This window comes from Scyliorhinus torazame, chromosome 3, assembly GCF_047496885.1.
Source record: "Scyliorhinus torazame isolate Kashiwa2021f chromosome 3, sScyTor2.1, whole genome shotgun sequence".
NCBI lineage: Eukaryota > Metazoa > Chordata > Chondrichthyes > Carcharhiniformes > Scyliorhinidae > Scyliorhinus > Scyliorhinus torazame.
The window spans coordinates 2394921-2410419 of record NC_092709.1 but is presented as its reverse complement, the minus strand read 5'-3'; the positions used below and the strand labels follow the sequence as shown (position 1 = coordinate 2410419).

At 49.6% G+C, this 15499-nt stretch overlaps 1 protein-coding gene across 1 annotated transcript in view; it reads right to left on the bottom strand.

Annotated features, from left to right (window-relative positions):
• gne (glucosamine (UDP-N-acetyl)-2-epimerase/N-acetylmannosamine kinase) overlaps positions 1–15499 on the bottom strand; it is a 131016-nt gene that overhangs the window by 93828 nt on the left and 21689 nt on the right. The window contains exons 6-8 of the mRNA XM_072495184.1: positions 10859–10946; positions 8850–9060; positions 7112–7241 (exon numbers count right to left, since the gene is read on the bottom strand). Coding sequence (XP_072351285.1) covers positions 7112–7241; positions 8850–9060; positions 10859–10946 — 429 coding nt within the window. The remainder of the gene's footprint in view (positions 1–7111; positions 7242–8849; positions 9061–10858; positions 10947–15499) is intronic.

Below are 15499 nucleotides of genomic sequence, written 5' to 3'. Positions count from 1 at the left end.
GGCACTGGTGAGGTCACTATCTGTAGTTGGGGGGGAATGGAAATCTGTCACAGTCAAACGTTCACTCTTGAAACATGTCACGCCTCATACATGTGAAGCTTCTGTCACCTTAATCTTCACAGTGGGCTTGCCTGCATCCCCACCCCCAGTTCTCCTCTGCTTCTCCAGTTCTTGGGTATTGTGGTCCATGATCAAAAGCCCCCGATGTAGGCCCCATGGTGAGGGTGGGTGTGACGCACTGTCAGCAGAAAGACAGAGTCAGAATTTATCAGACCCCGAGGAGCAGCAGAGCTTTCCTTACAGCGAGTGATCGTCACTCTCCTGCCTTGTATAGTGACCCACTGTCAGGGCCAACACAGGCCCATCACATTAGAGTGATGTTACAACCCCTCCCTGGTAATATAGGGTACTTCCCAATGCCCCAGTGCTCACAGGGAACAGGGTGGTCGGGGAGGGGGCGGTCTAGCCGGGGTGGTCTACCCAGGGAGGAGGGTGTTGAGTTGGTCTCAGGCCTCCACACCGGCATCACCAGCCATCTCCTTAGCAGGTATCCCTTGTCCCCCACGAGCCAACCCGTTATCCTGGGATGGTCCTTGACGACACCAGGGATCTCAGAATGTCCCAGGGTGTAGCTGCCATGCTCACTCCCAGGGCAGCGGGGACACACGTGCATGATTCTGCACGGTGGGCACGGGAGCAATAGGTCAGAAGGTGAGAGCATTGAGGGAGAACTAGGGAATAGGGACAGTGTGGCTCTGAGGCAGAGCAGACGGGGAGAAGTTGCTGAACACAGCGGGTCTGGTGGCCTGAAGTGCATATGTTTTAATGCAAGGAGCATTACGGGTAAGGCAGATGAACTTAGAGCTTGGATTACTACTTGGAACTATGATGTTGTTGCCATTACAGAGACCTGGTTGAGGGAAGGGCAGGATTGGCAGCTAAACGTTCCAGGATTTAGATGTTTCAGGCGGGATAGAGGGGGATGTAAAAGGGGAGGCGGAGTTGCGCTACTTGTTCAGGAGAGTATCACAGCTATACAGCGAGAGGACACCTCAGAGGGCAGTGAGGCTATATGGGTAGAGATCAGGAATAAGAAGGGTGCAGTCACAATGTTGGGGGTATACTACAGGCCTCCCAACAGCCAGCGGGAGATAGAGGAGCAGATAGGTAGACAGATTTTGGAAAAGAGTAAAAACAACAGGGTTGTGGTGATGGGAGACTTCAACTTCCCCAATATTGACTGGGACTCACTTAGTGCCAGGGGCTTAGACGGGGCAGAGTTTGTAAGGAGCATCCAGGAGGGCTTCTTAAAACAATATGTAAACAGTCCAACTAGGGAAGGGGCGGTACTGGACCTGGTATTGGGGAATGAGCCTGGCCAGGTGGTAGATGTTTCAGTAGGGGAGCATTTCGGTAACAGTGACCACAATTCAGTAAGTTTTAAAGTACTGGTGGACAAGGATAAGAGTGGTCCGAGGATGAATGTGCTAAATTGGGGGAAGGCTAATTATAACAATATTAGGCGGGAACTGAAGAACATAGATTGGGGGCGGATGTTTGAGGGCAAATCAACATCTGACATGTGGGAGGCTTTCAAGTGTCAGTTGAAAGGAATACAGGACAGGCATGTTCCTGTGAGGAAGAAAGATAAATACGGCAATTTTCGGGAACCTTGGATGACGAGTGATATTGTAGGCCTCGTCAAAAAGAAAAAGGAGGCATTTGTCAGGGCTAAAAGGCTGGGAACAGACGAAGCCTGTGTGGCATATAAGGAAAGTAGGAAGGAACTTAAGCAAGGAGTCAGGAGGGCTAGAAGGGGTCATGAAAAGGCATTGGCAAATAGGGTTAAGGAAAATCCCAAGGCTTTTTACACTTACATAAAAAGTAAGAGGGTAGCCAGGGAAAGGGTTGGCCCACTGAAGGATAGGCAAGGGAATCTATGTGTGGAGCCAGAGGAAATGGGCGAGGTACTAAATGAATACTTTGCATCAGTATTCACCAAAGAGAAGGAATTGGTAGATGTTGAGTCTGGAGAAGGGGGTGTAGATAGCCTGGGTCACATTGTGATCCAAAAAGACGAGGTGTTGGGTGTCTTAAAAAATATTAAGGTAGATAAGTCCCCAGGGCCGGATGGGATCTACCCCAGAATACTGAAGGAGGCTGGAGAGGAAATTGCTGAGGCCTTGACAGAAATCTTTGGATCCTCGCTGTCTTCAGGGGATGTCCCGGAGGACTGGAGAATAGCCAATGTTGTTCCTCTGTTTAAGAAGGGTGGCAGGGATAATCCCGGGAACTACAGGCCGGTGAGCCTTACTTCAGTGGTAGGGAAATTACTGGAGAGAATTCTTCGAGACAGGATCTACTCCCATTTGGAAGCAAATGGACGTATTAGTGAGAGGCAGCACGGTTTTGTGAAGGGGAGGTCGTGTCTCACTAACTTGATAGAGTTTTTCGAGGAGGTCACTAAGATGATTGATGCGGGTAGGGCAGTAGATGTTGTCTATATGGACTTCAGTAAGGCCTTTGACAAGGTCCCTCATGGTAGACTAGTACAAAAGGTGAAGTCACACGGGATCAGGGGTGAACTGGCAAGGTGGATACAGAACTGGCTAGGCCATAGAAGGCAGAGGGTAGCAATGGAGGGATGCTTTTCTAATTGGAGGGCTGTGACCAGTGGTGTTCCACAGGGATCAGTGCTGGGACCTTTGCTCTTTGTAGTATATATAAATGATTTGGAGGAAAATGTAACTGGTCTGATTAGTAAGTTTGCAGACGACACAAAGGTTGGTGGAATTGCGGATAGCGATGAGGACTGTCTGAGGATACAGCAGGATTTAGATTGTCTGGAGACTTGGGCGGAGAGATGGCAGATGGAGTTTAACCTGGACAAATGTGAGGTAATGCATTTTGGAAGGGCTAATGCAGGTAGGGAATATACAGTGAATGGTAGAACCCTCAAGAGTATTGAAAGTCAAAGAGATCTAGGAGTACAGGTCCACAGATCACTGAAAGGGGCTACACAGGTGGAGAAGGTAGTCAAGAAGGCATACGGCATGCTTGCCTTCATTGGCCGGGGCATTGAGTATAAGAATTGGCAAGTCATGTTGCAGCTGTATAGAACCTTAGTTAGGCCACACTTGGAGTATAGTGTTCAATTCTGGTCGCCACACTACCAGAAGGATGTGGAGGCTTTAGAGAGGGTGCAGAAGAGATTTACCAGAATGTTGCCTGGTATGGAGGGCATAAGCTATGAGGAGCGATTGAATAAACTCGGTTTGTTCTCACTGGAACGAAGGAGGTTGAGGGGCGACCTGATAGAGGTATACAAAATTATGAGGGGCATAGACAGAGTGGATAGTCAGAGGCTTTTCCCCAGGGTAGAGGGGTCAATTACTAGGGGGCATAGGTTTAAGGTGAGAGGGGCAAAGTTTAGAGTAGATGTACGAGGCAAGTTTTTTACGCAGAGGGTAGTGGGTGCCTGGAACTCACTACCGGAGGAGGTAGTGGAGGCAGGGACGATAGGGACATTTAAGGGGCATCTTGACAAATATATGAATAGGATGGGAATAGAAGGATACGGACCCAGGAAGTGTAGAAGATTGTAGTTTAGTCGGGCAGTATGGTCGGCACGGGCTTGGAGGGCCGAAGGGCCTGTTCCTGTGCTGTACATTTCTTTGTTCTTTGTTCTTTGTTTGATTCTGAGGGGGTGGTTACACGCGATCTGAACATTCAGGGAGTGGAACCTCTTCCTGTTAATCCTTGATGCCCGGTGCTGACAGGGTGACAGGCGTGTCTACGATCACTCTCTAGACCAGTGGCATCCCAGCAATGCTGGCAAATCCTGCAGCCCAGGCATCTTGGTGCGTCTGGTCCAGCTCAAGGTGATATAGTCTGCTGCCCGGGCATACAGAACATCCGTCCCCTCCTGGATGCACCTGTGTGTGTGTGTGTGTGTGTGTGTGTGTGTGTGTGTGGGGGGTGGGGTGGGGGGGTGCCTGTGCGTGCCACACAGGTCCCCGCTCGAGCCCTGGAATGACCTGGTGGCATCGGAATTTAGGGCTGCGGTGACCTTCACTGCCACCAGGAGCGGGTGTTCCCTCCTCCATGGGGTGCCAAGTCCGCGAGGATGGGGCACAGGTGCCGCACTGTCTCCCTGCTGAGACACAGTCTTCTGCAGCATAGGCTGTCTGTAAGCTCATGGAGGGACTAATGACTCCTGTACACCCGGGCATGTCGCTGGCCTCCCCTTCTGGCTCCCTCTGCAGCCTGATGGGCAACTGGGTCTTCAGGGTGATCAGCAGCTCGCTGCACATGGGATGCTGCCTCCAGCCTGCATTGGAGTTCCTGTTTCTCTGGCGTCTGCCCACCTCGGCTGCCGCAAGCACTGTGAGGGCAGCCTCCGCGGGAGCGATTTCAGCAAACATTGTTTTATTTGAAAGGAAATGGAGAAGGAGACAGACCGACAATCAGTTAAGGCTTCCATCCTGGGACCCTCAAATCCCCCAAGCCTCCCCACCTTTTCCTGGCGTGCCATCCAGCGAAACATCAAACCTTACTCTCCACACTCACCCCTGGCCACAACAGGAGCCCCCACACCTCTGCTGGGAACATTAGGGAGGTTGTGCTCAGCTGCCCTCCGCTCATCCACACACTTACCCTTTGGCTGAGAGAGGGTACTCAGTGGTGAAGCTCCGCTCTTTAGTGTTTGATTATTGGCAGCTGCCTCTATGGTGCTGACACTCCTAGAGTTCAGACACAGTGTTCAGCATGCAGCGCACTAATCCTTCACTGAGACATGGCAGCTGTGCCTTCCAGGAGGTACGTGAGAGTTCAGGAGCGTGGAGTGCTCTCACAACTAAAAAGGCTAATTCCTTATTTGAAATAGCCTTCAGCTGTGAAGCTAGAGGCTGCTCACAATCAAAGGGAGTGACATTGACTTTCAGGATAGAAGTCACAGCAGGGCTCTGACCTGGAAGTGTTTGGTGGGACAGACAGGCTGCAGAATGGCTCGGACCTGCAAGTGTTTGGTGGGATAGACAGGCAGCAGCTGTGATTGCCCCAGTTAGGAGTCTCAATAATATTTAAAGATGGATTGAAGGCCCTACAGGCGGTGCCCTTGAGCTGCATGCTGGAAAATGGAAATGGCTACTCATCTCCGTCGCCATTGCACCAGCTTCCTGTTTTTGAAAAGGAGCACTAAACTATGCCCGTGTGACTTCCCACTGGGGAGTTGGTGAATTCCCGGGAGACCGCTGCATTCAGCTTCAATCTCGTTAATGAGATTGAAATGAATGCAATGAGGCTTGATGATATTCTCGCCATTTTGGGGGAGATCCGGAACTCGCCATTGGAAGCGGGCTAGGTGAATTGTAAAACGGTTCGTGCCTGGCGCAAATCTCGATTTTGCCCTCTCCTGATATTCACCTGGCGTGCCCCAATCCGCGCTGGGCGGATCACGATCTCTGAATCACGCCCTAAATGTTTGCGTTGAATAAAACAATAATTGATACAGTTTAAAATAAAAAATTGGAAAGTGGAGGGTGTTAATATATAGATGTATACATAGCTGTAACTATATATATATATATATATATATGTATACATAGCTGTATGGATGTATATATAGCTGTATCTATATATAGATGTATACATAGCTGTATGGATGAAAACATAGCTGTATCTATATATAGATGTATACATAGCTGTATGGATGAAAACATAGCTGTATCTATATATAGATGTATACATAGCTGTATGGATGTATACATAGCTGTATCTATATATAGATGTATACATAGCTGTATGGATGTATACATAGCTGTATCTATATATAGATGTATACATAGCTGTATGGATGTATACATAGCTGTATCTATATATAGATGTATACATAGCTGTATGGATGTATACATAGCTGTATCTATATATAGATGTATACATAGCTGTATGGATGTATACATAGCTGTATCTATATATAGATGTATGCATAGCTGTATGGATGTATACATAGCTGTATCTATATATAGATGTATACATAGCTGTATGGATGAAAACATAGCTGTATCTATATATAGATGTATACATAGCTGTATGGATGTATACATAGCTGTATCTATATATAGATGTATACATAGCTGTATGGATGTATACATAGCTGTATCTATATATAGATGTATACATAGCTGTATGGATGTATACATAGCTGTATCTATATATAGATGTATACATAGCTGTATGGATGTATACATAGCTGTATCTATATATAGATGTATACATAGCTGTATGGATGTATACATAGCTGTATCTATATATAGATGTATGCATAGCTGTATGGATGTATACATAGCTGTATCTATATATAGATGTATACATAGCTGTATGGATGAAAACATAGCTGTATCTATATATAGATGTATACATAGCTGTATGGATGTATACATAGCTGTATCTATATATAGATGTATACATAGCTGTATGGATGTATACATAGCTGTATCTATATATAGATGTATACATAGCTGTATGGATGTATACATAGCTGTATCTATATATAGATGTATACATAGCTGTATGGATGTATACATAGCTGTATCTATATATAGATGTATACATAGCTGTATGGATGTATACATAGCTGTATCTATATATAGATGTATACATAGCTGTATGGATGTATACATAGCTGTATCTATATATGGATGTATACATAGCTGTATCTATATATAGATGTATACATAGCTGTATGGATGTATACATAGCTGTATCTATATATGGATGTATACATAGCTGTATCTATATATAGATGTATGCATAGCTGTATGGATGTATACATAGCTGTATCTATATATAGATGTATACATAGCTGTATGGATGTATACATAGCTGTATCTATATATAGATGTATACATAGCTGTATGGATGTATACATAGCTGTATCTATATATGGATGTATACATAGCTGTATGGTCAAAAATATGGTCAGTCCGGTTGAACCCAAAACTACAAAGATGAAGAATGGGGCAATTTCGTAAGGAATTTCTGATACAAATTAACTCGCTCACTATTGTTTCTAATCGACATAACTCCCAGCAAGCTAAACTCTCATACTTACCAACTCCAAGAATCCTGCAGTTAAGCTTCACTGATTCAGATGCGGCCTCAACACACAGCTTCACAATCAACTCAATTCTTTCTTCGTACGTTCTGGGATTGGCCCGGGTGTACTTCTTTATGATGTCACCCTGCAAAAATGTACAAACACAAAACATTGGGGAGAAAAGTCACCCCCTCACAGAAATCTCCTGTTTAAAGTGAATCTGATATCATATTGTAGTTTTAACATGGTTTGTCAGTTGAGGAACTTAAGTGAAAACTGCTGCCTTCATTTTTGCTTTTGCGCTGTTCCTGCGTAAGTGCCAGGATCCAAGGAAGCATTGCTATATCTGGTCACGTTCAGCTGGATCCGGTCACGTTCAGCTGGATCCGGTCACGTTCAGCTGGATCCAGTCACGTTCAGCTGGATCCGGTCACGTTCAGCTGGATCCGGTCACGTTCAGCTGGATCCGGTCACGTTCACCTGGATCCGGTCACGTTCACCTGGATCCGGTCACGTTCACCTGGATCCGGTCACGTTCACCTGGATCCGGTCACGTTCACCTGGATCCGGTCACGTTCAGCTGGATCTGGTCACGTTCAGCTGGATCCGGTCACGTTCAGCTGTATCTGGTCACGTTCAGCTCTGGTCACGTTCAGCTCTGGTCACGTTCAGCTGTATGTGGTCACGTTCAGCTGTATGTGGTCACGTTCAGCTGTATGTGGTCACGTTCAGCTGTATGTGGTCACGTTCAGCTGTATGTGGTCACGTTCAGCTGTATCTGATCATGTTCAGCTGTATCTGATCATGTTCAGCTGTATCTGGTCACGTTCAGCTGTATCTGGTCACGTTCAGCTGTATGTGGTCACGTTCAGCTGTATCTGATCATGTTCAGCTGTATCTGATCATGTTCAGCTGTATCTGGTCACGTTCAGCTGTATCTGGTCACGTTCAGCTGTATGTGGTCACGTTCAGCTCTGGTCACGTTCAGCTGTATCTGATCATATCAGCTGAATCTGGTCACGTTCAGCTGTGTCTGGTCATGTTCAGCTGTATGTGGTCACGTTCAGCTGTAATGTTGTCACGTTCAGCTCTGGTCACGTTCAGCTGTATCTGGTCATGTTCAGCTGTATCTGGTCATGTTCAGCAGTATCTGGTCACGTTCAGTGCCGAGTATATTTTAGAAACATTCCACCCTCCCACCCCCATGCCCGCTCGCTGACCCTCACAACATCCTCTCACCCGCCGGCTTTCTTGACCCCCCCCAGTATCCTTCTAGCTGCCTCCCACCCGCTAACCCTCTCCCAATTCCTTGCTCACAACAAGGGAAGTAGGGAACAGCAAGAGGGCCAGCGAGCAGGAAGTCTGGGGGGATGGCGTGGAGGTCCAGCAAGTGGAGTGGGTGGTGAGGGCCGGCAAGCAGCAGGAAGTACGACAATAGTAAGCAGTAATGGTCTGAAGGATATTGATCGACTGTTACTTTTATATTAGTATGCATATTAGTGTGCCTAAATCTGTCCAGTAACTTACAAACAGTTTGCACAATTAACGTAAATGACGTTTCGCTCGGTGTCCATTTATTTCTGATCATGCCTCTGTGAAGAATTTTGGGACATTGTTCCACGTTACTAGCCACTACACAAATGAAGTATTAGAATTAGTGGCTTGTCACCAAGGTGACAAACACACACACAGGCGGATTGAGAGATTTTGAAGAATGAGGAAACCAGATCATGCTAAATGAAAGGATTATTACCTTCATGTCGATAATAGCCACCCGCAAATTTGTTCCTCCCAAATCCACAGCTAAAGCACTCTGTGTTTCCAGAATATGGTCAATATCCTGGGAGATGCACTCTTTCACTGGTGGGAAACAAAACTTCTTCTGCAAAGGTTCATTCATGTCTATTGACTTGAGGAACTTTACTATCCGTGGAACTGCATTACCATCACCATAGATCTTAGAGCTTGAAATGGAAAGACATTCATTATGACTGTTCATCAAAAAATTGTTTCGCAAGATGCAGGAGGAAGACAATCTGGCCCATTTTATTTCATCCATGCAGAACCAAAGACCTTCACTTCCCCTCCCCAACACTTGCGCATTTTTATGTTCTTTACAAATATTTGGGCAGATCTGTGCTGGTCTTCAGATATTGGAACAGTTTGACTGTCATTGCTATCCACAATAAAAATTGTGAAAGAATTCTAAAAGATCCAGTCTATGATTTCTCGATAAGCAATCTCAGGAAGCTGTTCAGGCCATTATGCCAATTCCAGCAATTAGATCTTTGCGAATTTATATCTTAACCTCTTCCACCTCCCTCAGTACCTTTGTCTAACAAAAACTACCAAATGCAGTTTTGAAATTTTCAATTGACCTCCAGCTTTTTTTTTTTTTTTGGGGGGGGGGGGGGGGGGGGGGAGAGGAGGCAGAGAGAGAGAAAGTTCTAGAATTCCACTACCTGTGTGCGAAGGTGTGCTTTCTGACATCACCCCTGAACAGCCCAGCTCCAATTTTAAGGCCTCTTTAACTTTACACCATCTTGCTCTGCACATTTCCCCACAACATTTTGGATGTAACTGACACACAGGCGTGGACATTTCAAATTGGAATCCGGTCAGATTGGTACTGAGGATGGGGCAAGTTTAGGGAGAGGGTGACTCCTCTGTCTTGATGCCAGCAGATCTTCTAGTTATGCTCATAACTACCGCAGCAGGGACCTTGCGTCAATTTCAGTCCAGGCCACCTACTTGAAATCGGGGTGAGAGAGCATAACAGTGATATCACCATCACAGCAAAGGGTGAAGCAAAGGTCCAAGGGCCTGCAAAGTGCGTTTAGAATAAAAAAAATGTAAAAACAAGCAGCAACTTAATGCATAAAGCAAGACTATCCTTTAGCTTTTATGTGCTACTCTGCCTCCTTGGTAGAACTAAATGGCAGCAATGCATTAGTGCTCCTAATGCCCATTGTTGGCAAGGGATTAGTGACAGGAAATATAGTGACTCATTTATTCCCATCAATAACTTTTCACATTCAGCCTCTGCCTGGTGGAAAATCCAGAAGTAACAGTGGAACTACTCCCTTAGGCTTTTCCCACTTGGGCACAACGCAAAATTTGGGAAAACCCAAAATTGCAGGGTTCTTTCCGTCAGTAAAGCAGCAGCAGAGGCCTGGAATCTTGGTCATACATCAGCCAAGATAAATCTTGCCGCAAAGTTATATTTTGGGCATGGTCCAGAGTAAGGTCAGAGGTCCAGTTCTGGGTTAAAAAGTAAACAACAGCAGTGTCCTCTCCCAAGCCAATTGGCATTGCGGTGCCAATCGCTAAAAACCAGCTCACTGGCTAGGACATGTCGCCTGTATACCTGCCACCACATTCCTGGAGCAAGTGCTTAGGAGGAGTGGAAACGCTTTAGGGATGCCCTTAAATTATTCCCAAAGAGGTCAAACATCCTTCGCTGACTCAGGAGGTCCCCTGGTTGGTGACTGACCAAAATGGAGAAAGCTCATTTGAGAAGGCACTTGCACATTGGAGACTTTGCTGGGAGTGTGCAGAAGCAATGTCAAGGCATCGGAGGGAATGCATAAAAATCTATAAACAACTCATCTACCCCAACCCACCATGCACCACCTGCTCCTCACGTGGCAGAGTCTGCAGATCGTGCACAGGACGGATCAGCCATTTCCGAATCAGCTGAACCAAGTCATCCTCCATCCCCAGAGGTAGCTTAATGAGGAAAAATCAAAACCATGGTAATACCAAGGGTACAGTTTCCCAAACTGGAGTTGCAGAGCGTGGAGTATTTTATTCTGACTGTCAGCATTCCGCACATGGAGAACATTTTCACCTGAGGCAGAAAAAGAAAAACAAAAAATCAGCCTTCGTCCATAAGAAAACAATCTGTCAGTTGTTACCTACAACACAAACAGGCCATTCTATCCAACTGCTGATACCTGCTTTGACAAAGAGCCATCGGACTCGGAACGTTAGCTCTTTTCTCCCTACAGATGCTGCCAGACCTGCTGAGATTTTCCAGCATTTTCCCTTCTGCTCCTCCTCGTGTTTATGTTCAATTTGTGTCTCTTCCATTCCTCACCCCATCAGCATCTCCTTTATCCTTCTTTCCAATGTTTTAATCCGGTTTCGCCTCAAGTGCCTCCATGCCTCATTTACTCCCTATGGTCGTGAATTCTACATTCTAACCACTCTCCGCGTAAAGAAGTTCCTCCCGAATTCCGATTGGATTCATTAGCGACAGTCTGATATTTATGGCCCCTAGTTTTGCTACCCTCACGTGGAAACATTGGCCCATATCTTCTATATCGCCATTCCTTCACTGTCGCTGGGTTAAAATCCTGGAATTCCCTCCCTAACAGCACCCTGGGAGGAGGGGGCCCTCACCACAGGGACTGCGATGGTACAAAGAGGTAGCTGAGCACCACCTTCTCGAGGGCAATGAGATGGGGAAAATGATATGAGACAGCAGTGTGAACTCAGGACCCTGGCGCTGTGAGGCAGCAGTGTTAACCCGGGTCCCTGGCACTGTGAGACAGCAGTGTTACCCCGGGTCCCTGGCACTGTGAGACAGCAGTGTTAACCCGGGTACCTGGCACTGTGAAACAGCAGTGTTAACCCAGGTCCCTGACACTGTGAGACAGCAGTGTTAACCCGGGTCCCTGACGCTGTGAGACAGCAGTGTTAACCCGGGTCCCTGGCACTGTGAAACAGCAGTGTTAACTCGGGTCCCTGGCACTGTGAGACAGCAGTGTTAACCCGGGTCCCTGGCACTGTGAGACATCAATGTTAACCCGGGTCCCTGGCGCTGTGAGACAGCAGTGTGACCCCGGGTCCCCGGCACTGTGAGACAGCAGTGTTAACCCGGGTCCCTGGCACTGTGAGACAGCAGTGTTAACCCGGGTCCCTGACGCTGTGAGGCAGCAGTGTTAACCCAGGTCCCTGGCACTGTGAGACAGCAGTGTTAACCCGGGTCCCTGGCTCTGTGAGACAGCAGTGTTAACCCGGGTCCCTGGCGCTGTGAGACAGCAGTGTTAACTCGGGTCCCTACCGCTGTGAGACAGCAGTGTTAACCCGGGTCCCTGGCACTGTGAGGCAGCAGTGTTAACCCGGGTCCCTGGCACTGTGGGACAGCAGTGTTAACCGGGGTCCCTGGCACTGTGAGGCAGCAGTGTTAACCCGGGTCCCTGGCACTGTGAGACAGCAGTGTAACCCCGAGTCCCTGGAGCTGTGAGACAGCAGTGTTAACCCGGGTCCCTGGCGCTGTGAGACAGCAGTGTTAACCCAAGCCCCTGGCGCTGTGGGACAGCAGTGTTAACCAAGCCACGGCACAGTGAGACAGCAGTGTTAACCCGGGTCCCTGGCACTGTGAGACAGCAGTGTTAACCCAGGTCCCTGGCACTGTGGGACAGCAGTGTTAACCCGGGTGCCTGACGCTGTGAGACAGCAGTGTTAACTCAGGACCCTGGCGCTGTGAGGCAGCAGTGTTAACCCGGGTCCCTGGCACTGTTAGACAGCAGTGTTACCCCGGGTCCCTGGCACTGTGAAACAGCAGTGTTAACCCGGGTCCCTGACACTGTGAGACAGCAGTGTTAACCCGGGTCCCTGGCGCTGTGAGAGAGCAGTGTTAACCCGGGTCCCTGGCACTGTGAGACAGCAGTGTTAACCCAAGCCCCTGGCACTGTGAGACAGCAGTGCTAACCCGGGTCTCTGGCACTGTGCTATAGCAGTGTCAATCCGGGTCCCTGGCACCGTGAGACAGCAGTGTTAACCCGGGTCCCTGGCACTGTGAGACAGCAGTGTTAACCCGGGTGCCTGACGCTGTGAGACAGCAGTGTTAACCCGGGTGCCTGACGCTGTGAGACAGCAGTGTTAACCCAGGTCCCTGGCACTGTGGGACAGCAGTGTTAACCCGGGTGCCTGACGCTGTGAGACAGCAGTGTTAACTCAGGACCCTGGCGCTGTGGGACAGCAGTGTTAACCAAGCCACGGCACAGTGAGACAGCAGTGTTAACCCGGGTCCCTGGCACTGTGAGACAGCAGTGTTAACCCAGGTCCCTGGCACTGTGGGACAGCAGTGTTAACTCGGGTGCCTGACGCTGTGAGACAGCAGCGTTAACTCAGGACCCTGGCGCTGTGAGGCAGCAGTGTTAACCCGGGTCCCTGGCACTATGAGACAGCAGTGTTAACCTGGGTCCCTGGCACTGAGACAGCAGTGTTACGCCGGGTCCCTGGCACTGTGAGACAGCAGTGTTAACCCGGGTCCCGGACGCTGTGAGGCAGCAGTGTTAACCCGGATCCCTGGCAGTGTGAGACAGCAGTGTTAACCCGGGTCCCTGGCGCTGTGAGACAGCAGTGTTAACCCGGGTGCCTGACGCTGTGAGACAGCAGTGTTAACCCGGGTGCCTGACGCTGTGAGACAGCAGTGTTAACCCGGGTCACTGGCGCTGTGTGACAGCAGTGTTACCCCGGGTCCCTGGCACTGTGAGACAGCAGTGTTAACCCGGGTCCCTGACGCTGTGAGGCAGCTGTGTTAACCCGGATCCCTGGCACTGTGAGACAGCAGTATTAACCCGGGTCCCTGGAACTGTGAGACAGCAGTGTTAACCCGGGTCCCTGGCGCTGTGAGACAGCAGTGTTAATCCGGGTCCCTGGCACTGTGAGACAGCAGTGTTATCCCGGGTCCCTGGCGCTGTGAGACAGCAGTGTTAACCCGGGTCCCTGGCACTGTGAGACAGCAGTGTTAACCCGGGTCCCTGGCACTGTGAGACAGCAGTGTTAACCCGGTCCTGGCACTGTGAGACAACAGTGTTAACCCAGGTCACTGGCGCTGTGAGACAGCAGTGTTAACCCAGGTTCCTGGCACTGTCACAGCAGTGTTAACCCGGGTCCCTGGCGCTGTGACACAGCAGTGACAACCCAGGACCCTGGCACTCTGTGACAGCAGTGTTAACCCGGGTCCCTGGCGCTGTGAGGCAGCAGTGTTAACCCGGGTCCCTGGCACTGTGAGACAGCAGTGTTAACCCGGGTCCGTAGCACTGTGGGACAGCAGTGTTAACCCGGGTCCCTGGCTCTGTGAGACAGCAGTGTTAACCCGGGTCCCTGGCGCTGTGAGGCAGCAGTGTAACCCGGGTCCCTGGCACTGTGAGGCAGCAGTGTTACCCCGAGTCCCTGGTGCTGTGAGACAGCAGTTTTAACCCGGATCCTTGGCACTGTGAAACAGCAGTGTTAACACAGGTCCCTGGCGTTGTGAGACAGCAGTGTTAACCCAGGACCCTGGCACTGTGAGACAGCAGTGTTAACCCAGGTTCCTGGCACTGACACAGCAGTGTTAACCCGGGTCCCTGGCGCTGTGAGACAGCAGTGATAACCCAGGACCCTGGCACTGTGAGGCAGCAGTGTTAACCCGGGTCCCTGGCACTGTGAGACAGCAGTGTTAACCCGGGTCCCTGGCACTGTGAGACAGCAGTGTTAACCCAAGCCCCTGGCACTGTGAGACAGCAGTGCTAACCCGGGTCTCTGGCAATGTGCTATAGCAGTGTTAATCCGGGTCCCTGGCACTGTGAGACAGCAGTGTTAACTCAGGACCCTGGCGCTGGGAGGCAGCAGTGTTAACCCGGGTCCCTGGCACTGTGAGACAGCAGTGTTAACCCGGGTCCCTGGCACCGTGAGACAGCATTGTTACCCCGGGTCCCTGGCACTGTGAGACAGCAGTGTTAACCCGGGTCCATGACGCTGTGAGACAGCAGTTTTAACCCGGATCCTTGGCACTGTGAAACAGCAGTGTTAACACAGGTCCCTGGCGTTGTGAGACAGCAGTGTTAACCCAGGACCCTGGCACTGTGAGACAGCAGTGTTAACCCAGGTTCCTGGCACTGACACAGCAGTGTTAACCCGGGTCCCTGGCGCTGTGAGACAGCAGTGATAACCCAGGACCCTGGCACTGTGAGGCAGCAGTGTTAACCCGGGTCCCTGGCACTGTGAGACAGCAGTGTTAACCCGGGTCCCTGGCACTGTGAGACAGCAGTGTTAACCCAAGCCCCTGGCGCTGTGAGACAGCAGTGTACACCCGGGTCCCTGCATCTGTGAGACAGCAGTGTTAACTCGGGTCCCTGGCACTGTGAGACAGCAGTGTTAACCCGGGTGCCTGACGCTGTGAGACAGCAGTGTTAACTCAGGACCCTGGCGCTGTGAGGCAGCAGTGTTAACCCGGGTCCGTGGCACTGTGAGACAGCAGTGTTAACCCGGGTCCCTGGCACTGTGAGACAGCAGTGTTACCCCGGGTCCCTGGCACTGTGAGACAGCAGTGTTAACCCGAGTCCCTGACGCTGTGAGGCAGCAGTGTTAACCCGGATCCCTGGCACTGTGAGACAGCAGTGTTAACCC